Source organism: Microtus oregoni, unplaced genomic scaffold (genome assembly GCF_018167655.1).
Source record: "Microtus oregoni isolate MIOR12 unplaced genomic scaffold, Mior012 000004F_ref0000308, whole genome shotgun sequence".
Lineage (NCBI taxonomy): Eukaryota > Metazoa > Chordata > Mammalia > Rodentia > Cricetidae > Microtus > Microtus oregoni.
This window is the reverse complement of record NW_024543063.1, coordinates 37,013,373-37,024,038: the sequence shown is the minus strand read 5'-3', so window position 1 is coordinate 37,024,038 and position 10,666 is coordinate 37,013,373. Positions and strand designations below refer to the sequence as shown.

Sequence of the window (10,666 nt, the reverse complement as noted above, 5' to 3'; positions counted from 1 at the left end):
ACCCTAACTGTGATGATGTTAGCACAGTCGCTGGAAACTAGCTCACCATACAGATGCACTGCCTCACGCCAGAGGCTTCCTTCTTTACCGTGCCGACATCCCAGTCTCGAGCACGCAGCTGGCAGCGCTTGCTGTGACCAATGGAAAGGTCCCTGTGGCAGACTGGTTTTCTCTTCCCTCTCGTCCCTGGGGGAGGCTAAGAAAACCAATCAAGTCTGAAAAGAGAGGATACAAATACTTGGAGCTACACGTCCAAGCAGTCAGCTGCAGAGATGGAGGCAGTTTGCAAATTCACTTCTGAGGAGCGGTTCCTCCTCACACTGAGACGGTCATGCATCTCAGCTGGGGTGGACTTAAAGGAAGAAAGAAGGAGTGTGCCAGAGTATAGTCATCTCTCTCTCACACACACACACAGGGCGGGAGAGGGGGGCAGGATTTTAGGCTTCCGGGAAAAACTATGCTAAGCAATTTAAACCTCACCACATATGAACTGTGTTTTAATTAGTTCCCCTCGCAAGCCTATGAAGCAGATGCTGTAATTAATTCCTTCCATTTCAGTTGAAGAAATGGAGGTTCTCAGAGCTTAAGTGAGTTTGCCCTTCATCACCCTAGCTCATAGGTGAAAGCTACGATCTGATTATAGATCTGATTCCAAATTTCTAACACAGGCGGTAGCCCCACCCCCTTAAGAAAATCTGAGGGCTAATGAGACGGCCCAGTCTATAAAGGTGATTGCTGCCAGACCTGACCACCTGAGTTCAAGTCCCAGGAACCACACAGAGAATGAGAGAACTGACGTTTGCAGTTTGTCTTCCAACCTCCAGATATGCAGCACAGCACACACACACACACACACACACACACACACACACACACACAATCATACACACACATGAAAGCACATACACAATCACTCAGAGATAAATAAATGCAATTTAAGATTTTGAAAAAAAGAACATCTGGAGGGCAAAAAGAAATTTAGATGCATTTTTAAAAAATGGAACCCTGGGTTGGAAAAAAAATGTCTTCTAAACATTTTGAGTGAGTTTTCTGTGTGGAAACACACATTCATATTTGACCATATTCTTGTTCTGTGCCTGGCATTGTATTTGTTTTGGTTTTGGTTTTCTTTGGGGGAGGGAACTGTTTTTGAAAGGCTGTCCTTGATTTTAGCAAAATAACCCAGAACTCTTCAGAGATAAAAAGACCAAAATAAACCCTAAGTGTTTAAGAAAGAAAAAAAAGTTAGTTTAAATCCTTCTTTCTCAGAAAAGTACTCATTCTGACAAGTTATATTTCTAGACCTCTGAATCTTCAATGTGAGAGATTTTAGTTTTATATCTACGAGTGTTTGCCCGCATGTATATATGTGCATCGTGTGCACATTTGTGGCCTGTATTGCCACCAAAGGCCACAAGTATGCGCACTGGCACCAAGTTGGAAAAGAAGAAGTCAAACTCTTACTGTTTGCTGATGATATGATGGTTTACATAAGTGATCCCAAAAATTCTACCAAGGAACTTCTACAACCCATAAACACTTTCAGCAATGTAGCAGGATACAAGACTAACTCAAAAAATTCAGTAGCCCTCCTGTACACAGATGATAAAAGGGCTGGGGAAAAAATCAGAGAATCAACACCCTTCACAATAGCCGCAAATAGCATAAAATATCTCGGAGTAACTGTAACCAAACAAGTGGAAGACTTTTATGACAAGAACTTTAAATCTTTGAAGAAAAATTGAAGAAGACACCAGAAAGTAGAAAGATCTCCCATGCTCCTAAGTAGGCAGAATTAACATAGTAAAAATGGCAATCTTACCAAAAGCAATCTACAGATTCAACACAATGCCAATCAAAATCCCAGTAAAATTCTTCAAAGACCTCCAAAGAACAGTACTCAACTTCATATGGAAAAACAAAAAAAATCCAGGGTAGCCAAAATAATCCTGTACAATGAAAGAACTTCTGGAGGCATCACAATCCTTGACTTCAAACTCTACTACAGAGCTACAGTACTGAAAACAGTCTGGTATTGGCATAAAAACAGACAGGAGGACCAATAGAACCAAACAGAAGAGCCGGATATCAATCCACACATCCTCGAACACCTGATCTTTGATAAAAGAGCAAAAAATATCAAATGGAAAAAAGAAAGCATATTTAACAAGTGATGCTGGCATAACTTGATATCAACATGTAGAAGAATAAAAATAGACCCATATCTATCACCATGTGCAAAACTCAAGTCCAAATGGATCAAAGACCTCAACATAAAGCCAGCCACACGAAACCTTATAGAAGAGAAAGTGAGACGTACACTTGAACACATTGGCACAGGGAACCACTTCACAAATATAACCCCAGCAGCACAGACACTGAGAGAAACAATTAATAAATGGGATCTCCTGAAACTGAAAAGCTTTGTGAACAAGACAAAACGACAGCCTACAGAATGGGGAAAGATCTTCACTAACCCCACATCAGACAGAGGGCTGATCTCCAAAATATACAAAGAACTCAAGAAATTGGACACCAAAAGATCACATAATACAATTTAAAAAAAAAATGGAGTACAGACCTAAACAGAGAACTCTCAACAGAGGAATCTAAAATGGCTGAAAGACACTTAAGGAAATGTTCAACATCCTTAGTCATCAGAGAAATGCAAATCAAAACAACTCTGAGATTCCATCTTATGCCTGTAAAAATGGCCAAGATCAAAAACACTAATGACAACTTATGCTGGAGAGGTTGTGGGGGAAAGGGAACACTTCTGCATTGCTGGTAGGAATGCAAACTGGTACAGCCCCCTGAATGTCAGTGTGGTGATTTCTCAGAAAATTAGGAAACAACCTTCCCCAAGACCCAGTAATACCACTTTTGGGTATATATCCAAAGGATGCTCAATTGTGCCACAAGGACATGTGCTCAACTATGTTCATAACAGCATTGTTTGTCATAGCCAGAACCTGGAAACAACCTAAATTCCCCTCGACCAAAGAATGGATAAGGTAAATGTGGTACATTTACACAATGGAGTACCACACAGCAGGAAAAAAAAAATGACATCTTGAAATTTGCAGGCAAATGGATGGAACTAGAAAACATCATTTTGAGTGAGGTAACCCAGACACAAAAAGACAATTATCATATGTACTCGCTCATAAGCGTTTTTTAAACATAAAGCAAAGAAAGCCAGCCTAAAAACCACAATCCCAGAGAACTTAGACAACAATGCAGACACTAAGAGAGACTTACATAGATCTAATTTACATGGGAAGTAGACAGTATAAAAAGACAAGATCTCCTGAGTAAATTGGGAGCATGGGGACCTGGGGGGGAGGGGTTGAAGGGGGTAGAGGAGAGGAAGGGAGGGGAGCAGAGAAAAATGTAGAGCTCAATAAAAATCAATAAAGATGTAAAAAATGGGAAAAAAGAGAGACTCTTTGTCTAAAAATAAAATAAATACATTTATTATTAGTGTGTGTCAGTTTGGGTACCCACCAAGGGAGTTAGGGGTGGGGGAAACTTTCAGGAATCAGTTCTCTCCTTCCACCATGGGTCCCACAGAACAAACTGAGGTTGTCAGACCCGCACAACAGGTCCCTTCACCAGGTGAGGTGAGCCATCCCACCGGCCATCCCATGGGCCATCCCACGGGCCATCCAACTGGCCACCCCTTGAGCCATCCCACTGGTCATCCGATAAGCCATCCCATAGGCCATCCCACTGACCATCCCATGAGCCCTCCCACTGACTATCCTATGGGCCATCCCACTGGCCATCTCATGAGCCATCCTATGGACTATCCCAGGAGCCATTCCACAGGCCATCCCACGAGCCATCCCACTGGCCATCCCACTGGTTATCCCACTGTAGTAGGAGCTGCGGGCCTGCATTCTGCCACCCAGCTCCCGCCACCGGCTTGCTTTACCCGAAATAACAACACACAAACTGTATTCATTTAAACACTGCTTGGCCCATTAGCTCTAGCCCTTACTGGCTAATTCTGATATCCCGATCAACCCATCTCTAATAAACTGTGTAACACCAGTCTTACCAGGAAAGATTCAGCATGTCTGACCTGGTGGCTTGCTTCATCGCGTGTCTACCCGGGAGAGGGGAGCATGGCCTCTCTGCTCCAGAGAGCAGAGCTGTCGAGTCTGAGCTCACTTCCTCTTCCTCCCAGCATTCTGTTCTGTCCCACGAGCCATCCCACTGATTATCCCAAGAGCCATCCCACTGGCCCAATATGCGTTGTTTCCCTCATCCCTTAATCCAAAACAAGCCTCGCCTTCTGTTCTGTGCCATTTACTCTCTGGAGCCACTGGCTCATTTCCCCTTAGCGCATGCTACATGGAGACTCCAGTGACAGCTGTGGAGCTTGTTCCTCCGGCTCCCGGATTCCTGAGTGGGAAGCTGAAACTAGAGGCTGGATTAGATTCTGGAAACTATGGCCTGCAATTCATTCTTTCAAAGGAGGCACCCCAAGTGCATGACTCGTCTCACCTGTGGCGGCGTGCAGGATGCAGGACTGATCTCCGTGTTTAGGGCTCATTGGTCTGATGCGTTCGTTTCCCACTTTCCCATCAGCATTGCTCTTTGACCTAGCAACATCAATCAGACCTACTTTCAACACCGCTGATCTGTTATTGCATTAGGGTGCTGCTAAGTGGTCCTTTCCCACCAGTCCGTCTATGTTTGTTAACTAAGATCCTTCAAGAAAGAACTTTGCGGGGGCTGGAAAGATGGCTCAGAGGGTAAGAGCACTGGCTGCTCTTCCAGAGGTCCTGAGTTCAGTTCCCAGCAACCACATGGTGGCTCACAGCCATCTGTAATGAGACCTGGTGTGTTCCTTGCCAGTAGTACATTGTATGCTTAATAAATAAATAAATCGGGCGACATGGCTAAATGCACCAAGAAGGTCGGGATCTTCGGAAAATACGGGACCCGCTATGGTGCCTCCCTCCGGAAAATGGTGAAGAAAATTGAAATCAGCCAGCACGCCAAGTACACGTGCTCCTTCTGTGGCAAGACCAAGATGAAGAGACGAGCCGTTGGCATGTGGCACTGTGGCTCCTGCATGAAGACAGTGGCTGGTGGGGCCTGGACCTACAACACGACTTCTGCCGTCACAGTGAAGTCTGCCATCAGAAGACTGAAGGAACTGAAAGACCAGTGAAAGTGCTACCTACCATTTGATACCCAAGCCTACTGCAATAGTGCACAGCCAACTAAATAAATGGGTTAATTTACGTAACAATAAATAAATAAATAAATAAATAAATCTAAAAAAAAAAAAGAAAAAGAACTTTGTAATCAGGGTTCCCTGCCCTGTGGGGAAGTCCATGGACGAGGTGAGGGAAATGGGAGGCGGTGGCCGGGAGGAGGCAGAAATCTTTAATAAATAAATTTTTTAAAAAATGGGAAAAACAGGAAAAAAAATAAAGTTTAAAGCAGTGGAAAAAAATAAAAAAAATAAAAACACTACTACCTACAACAATTAGCTAAAAATTGTTTTCTACCCTTCCCAGTAAAAGGAAATAAAACACAATGAGCCAAAAAAGAAAAAAAAAGAAAAAAAAAGAAAGAACTTTGTCATTACTCAGCAATTAAAAAAAAAAGAATGACGAGCTGAGAGCACATGGATGAACCTTGAAAAAACTGTGCTAGGTAAAAGGAACTCACAAAGAACACATGCTATTCGCTTTCACTTATGTAGAAGGTCTGGGGAAGGAAAATCCAGAGGCAGAACAGAGATTAGTGGTTGCCCAGGCTAGAGAGATGGAGAACGGTGAATGACCGCTAACACGTACAGAGCTTCTTCTAAGGGTGAAAATATTATGGATTCGGGATATGGTAAATGCTTGCACAACTTTACAAATATAGCAAAACCATTAAATTAAGTGGGTGAGTTTTGTGGCATATGCAGAATTATAGGCCAAGAGAGATATAAACAAACAACTTTCCTTTGAGGTCTGGTGCTCGGTGGAATGCATGAGGTCTTGGGTTCAATTCCCAGGACCAAGGAATTTTTTTTTCTTTTGAATATGGCTTATCTAGTAAAGTTAATATAATTCTGTCTTTCCCTTCCAAGTAATGAGCTGGGTGTTCTAGCAGACCTCTGTGGTGACAACGCCTTTTAAAGTAGTTCCATAGCTCAGGGATATTTACTCAATGTATTCAAGTCTCATGTCCATTACTGTTTGGGGCTCACAAATTCTGTCCATGGCCAGGGGGGTACTTCTATGCCTGGTGTGACCCCCCAATTAATCTTTAACAATGTTCTCATTTTCTGGGACAAGCTAGCCTGATGTTGCTATGCAACAGCTGGACTCAGTCTTCTCTCGTGTCTTTTAGGGGCAGATCTTTGAAAAGCATCACCTGAGTACCGAGGGTGGTAATCACTGTTCTCACAGCTCTGCACACCTCTTTAGGGGGCCAAACTAGGAAAGTGTGATTTAGAAAGAGAAAAATCATGACTTCAAAGTCCTACTTCCAAGTCAAATGGGTGGCTACAATGTTCTGACTTGGGTTTTATTCTTACATTTTGCTTTGTCTTTGACTGAAAATCTTTGTTTCTATTGATACTAACATGGGCATTATTTTGTGATATGTTTTATGTTTCATAGTAATGATATAAAATAACAGTATCCAAAAATCCAGGATCTTCATATTTTTAGATTTTATTAATTATGTGTATATGTAAATGTGTTACACTATGTGTATGTGTCATGTATACACAGGTGCATGCAGTGACCTGAGGCTTTGGAGTTATGGGCTGGAGAGATGGCTCTGCTGTTAAGAGCACTGCATGCTCTTCCAGAGGTCCTGAGTTCAATTCCCAGCAACCACATGAAGATGGCTCACCACCAACTGTAATGAGATCTGGTGCCTTCTTCTGGTGTGCAGGAATACATGGAGGCAGAACACTGTATACATAATAAATGAATAAAACAAAAAAGAAAGAAATGGTGGGAGTCTTTAAAACTCTCAAAGCCCATACCTTCTAATCCTCTCAAATAGCACAACCAGCTAGGGACCAAGAATTCAAATGCCCAAGACTATGGGAAGTACCTCAAAGCACTTTCCTTTCTTTCCATAGGTAGTTAGTGCCTTCAGTGAACTCTCTCAGACAGGCAGACAGCCTACAGATTGAGGGAGGATTCAGACAAATCTAAGAATCTAAGACATTGGAGATTTGACTCAGTGACAGGACACTTACCTAGCAAGAACAAGGCCTTGGGTTTGTTCTGTCCCCGGCATCAGAAAGGGAAAAAGGGGGAGGGGGAAAGAAAAAGATAAAAACAAAAAACAGAAAACAAAGGAAGTAAATGCGGACCTCTGGATACAAGTATTCAGCAGGTTCCAACTTCAGTTTCAGGCTGTGGTGAAGGCGGTGCCTCTGTGCCCATGAGACAATGTTTGTTCATCATTGCTAAGTACAACATGATCTCTCTGTCCACCAGGCAAGTCAGGGGCACCATTTATTTGGTTCAGCCCAAGATTTTTCAGGAAAACCCTGTGCATTCAGCTAAAACCTCTGGAGATTAACTCGACTTTAAGCTCCATTTACAAAAGGTCAGAAGCAGTTCAGCTTTCTATCCTCACTCTTAAATAAATTCTGCTTCTCGCAATAAGCACTAGTAAATATGTTGTGAGCAGAGCATCAGGAATCCGTGTTCAAAAAATTAGATTCCTCAGGAAAACCTTGGCCTGAGTCCCTTAACTTCCAAGAGACTTTACCTTAAGAGCCGAAGGCGGGAGGAATTGAAATATGTATCTATTCCCCTGCTCAGCATCCTGCAGACAAAATCCCTCCCCAGTTCCCACAGAAGGAAAGCTGAGCCTCGGAAGCTAACTTAGGCTGCACTTGCAGTCATGAGACCCTACTCACACCACCTCCCTGTCTGTCACTTACCTGCAGCACCTGTTATGCCCAGATCTGCAAAGTCCCCCAAAAACCAACAAGGAGACCGAGTCCCATATGTAAAAGCAAAGAGCCTTTATTTTATACAAACTTGGTCTCTTCATATGTCCAATGTATTGGAATAATAATTGGTGTCAGGAGCCAATTTTCTCCTAGGATTATTATAGGAACCATCACCCAGGGGAGTCTGCAGAGAATTCCACACCCCTAATTGTGTTAGGAATCGTTCTATTGACAGAGCCTACCCCACACCCAAATTGGCTGTTAATGGAGAGCTATCTGTTAGCGGAACCCATCCCACATTCCAAACTATCTAAAGAACTAGGTGTGTCAACTCGTGACTTCCTGGCCTAGGTGACCTAACCGAAGGTAACCTCCTGGACCATGTGACCAACGTGAACCACCTGGCAAGAGCCCAGGCCCCTGTACCCACCCCCCAACTCCTTACCCTATATAAGCTGTACCCCATCTCTAATAAACGGAGGCTCTGACAAACCTAGCATGGCCTCCTTCCTCTCTCTCAGCTCATATCTTCCAGATAGTGCCCCTCCGGGACCCTGGAATAACTGAACTGCCAGGTGGGTTACAAACCCCTAGACTAAGTAACCCGCCAAGGCAATCAACAAATTGGAGAGCCCCGTTTTTTATTTCTTTTCTTTTTTTTTTTAGAGAGAGAGTTGGGTTTTTATAGTAGTAAAGGTGGGGGAGGGGGAGTAAAATTACCTGGCGTGAGAAGGAAACACGGAACACGCAACAAACTCGCTTAGTTTATTAGAATGGGCGTGTACAGGCCTGGGGAAGCCAGTGTGCAGAGAAAAAGAGAAAGAAAAAGAGGGGGGGGGCTGAAGACAGTTCCTCCAACTTTTAGGGACTGCCTACCGCATACGCACAGGGGGATGGCATGGTTACATCATAGGCAGATGAGTGAGCTCACATATGCGTGCAAGGGCTCACACAGCTGCATCATACGGAGATGATGCAACCATGCTGCACATAGGTCACTCGGGGTCCTTTAAGATTCCCGGGGCCATTAGGCACGTCTGCCTGAGGGCTCGTCCGCACATGCGTGACCCTGGACCCCGAAGTGTCAGCCATGTTGTGTGGCTGAATGATTACAGTGAGGGATTTCTAAGGTTCAGGACCCCTGATTGGCTGACATTTGTCTAGGGGTGTCCTGGTGAGTGTAGTTGGAACTTTAGGCATTTCCTTTGGATGGTCTGTTCTTGGGTGGTGCTCAGGTAATCTCAGGAAGTTTATGGTCCTTCCTGCAACCAGGGATTGCTTCAGGGTTAAGTACTGAGACTCGGGCTTCCATTAAACTTATGAATGGCCCAGTCCTACACTGGCTGGTGATAGTGGTTGGAAGTAAAGAACTTCCTTTGGGTGGTCTGTTTCTATTTAGCTTATCATGGCTAGCTCCTACACATCCAGCAAAGACAAAGACACAACTCTACAAATATGAGAAAGAAGAGGTTTCTGCTCCTTTGCACCAAGAGAAAAAAAAAGTCAAAACTTTTGTATGCTCTGGAAAGAGTAGCAGGGAGATCCCTCCACCATCTACAGAGAGTTGAAGAAAATCAGATTAAAGACATGGTGTAAATCAGAGGTGTTATGATTGTGGAGGGGACAGTCAGCCTTTCCATCCCTGGGGCCAAGGAGCCAGCAGAGCGGGCCAGACTGGAGTATTTGCTGGTTTTTTCACTTGACACAAGCTTGAGTAATTAGATATGTTAATATGACTTTGCCACTGGTGTGACAGAACACCATGATCAACTTAGTAATATATCCGTGTTGCATGCTGTGGTTCCCGAGGCCCAGGAGCACGGACCTGCCCCCCTCCCCTTTGTCTCACTCTGCTTTGTTCATGCTGCTCAGCTCGTGTGTTCTCATCAAGCTGTAAGATGGACACAGCTCACGCTGCCAAAGCCCTGAGTGTATATTTTACAGGGACTGAGAATGACTAGAATCTCCTAAGACTAAGACTTTACCCATGGCTTGCTACCCTAGGAAAGGAGTTCCCAAACAGGACTGCAGGTGGGCCAGACTAGAGCAGGGGAATCGTCCTGTACAGGACTGCACGCCTCCACAGAACCTCAATACTACTTACTACTCAGTATGGTAAATTCCACTAGTGAAGTGGCTCCTGCAGGGGTGAGAAATGTCAGCACAATAAGCCGAGGCCTAGCTCCCATGGGAAACAAGACAAAACAAACAGAAACCTGACTAAAGTGCTCATGAGCACAAAATCCATTAAATCAAAAGAATGTTACCTCAGCTGGAGATGGAACTCAGTGCAAAGGGCTTGCCTATCCTGTGCAAGGCCCTGGGCGCAAGGCACACACAAGCTGCCTCCTACTTCTTTTTTTTACGGGGGGGGGGGGGGGGGTTCAAGACAGGGTTTCTCTGTAGCTCTGACTGTCCTGGAACTAGCTCTTGTAGACCAGACTGGCCTTGAACTCACAGAGATCAGCCTGCCGCTGCCTCCCAAGTGCTCGGATTAAAGGTGGGTGTCACTACCGCCCAGCCCTCCTGCTTCTGTCTAATTTAGCACCCAGGCTTGAGGCACTTTGGACTGTCAACCTCTAGTGTCTACATGCATACACACAGCTACACATAAGTGAACATGCATAAACACAAGCATGTGCACCATAAAAAAAACCACCAATATTAGAGATGAACTAGAGGCTGAAGTGGCATAATTAGTGAACTTAAGAGACAGCCCATCATACCACA

At 44.3% G+C, this 10,666-nt stretch overlaps 1 protein-coding gene across 1 annotated transcript; it reads left to right on the top strand.

Moving 5' to 3' along the window:
* Nucleotides 1–4,906: 4,906 nt before the first annotated feature.
* On the top strand, nucleotides 4,907–5,258 carry LOC121447517 (60S ribosomal protein L37a-like). The gene has a single exon (XM_041650800.1). It carries the CDS (start codon nucleotides 4,907–4,909, stop codon nucleotides 5,183–5,185), a length of 279 nt encoding a protein of 92 aa, XP_041506734.1. The 3' UTR covers nucleotides 5,186–5,258.
* Nucleotides 5,259–10,666: the final 5,408 nt, after the last annotated feature.

Bases quoted from the DNA above. Each gene is read 5' to 3' on its own strand.
- LOC121447517 (XM_041650800.1), top strand. From the start codon at position 4,907: ATGGCTAAATGCACCAAGAAGGTCGGGATCTTCGGAAAATACGGGACC.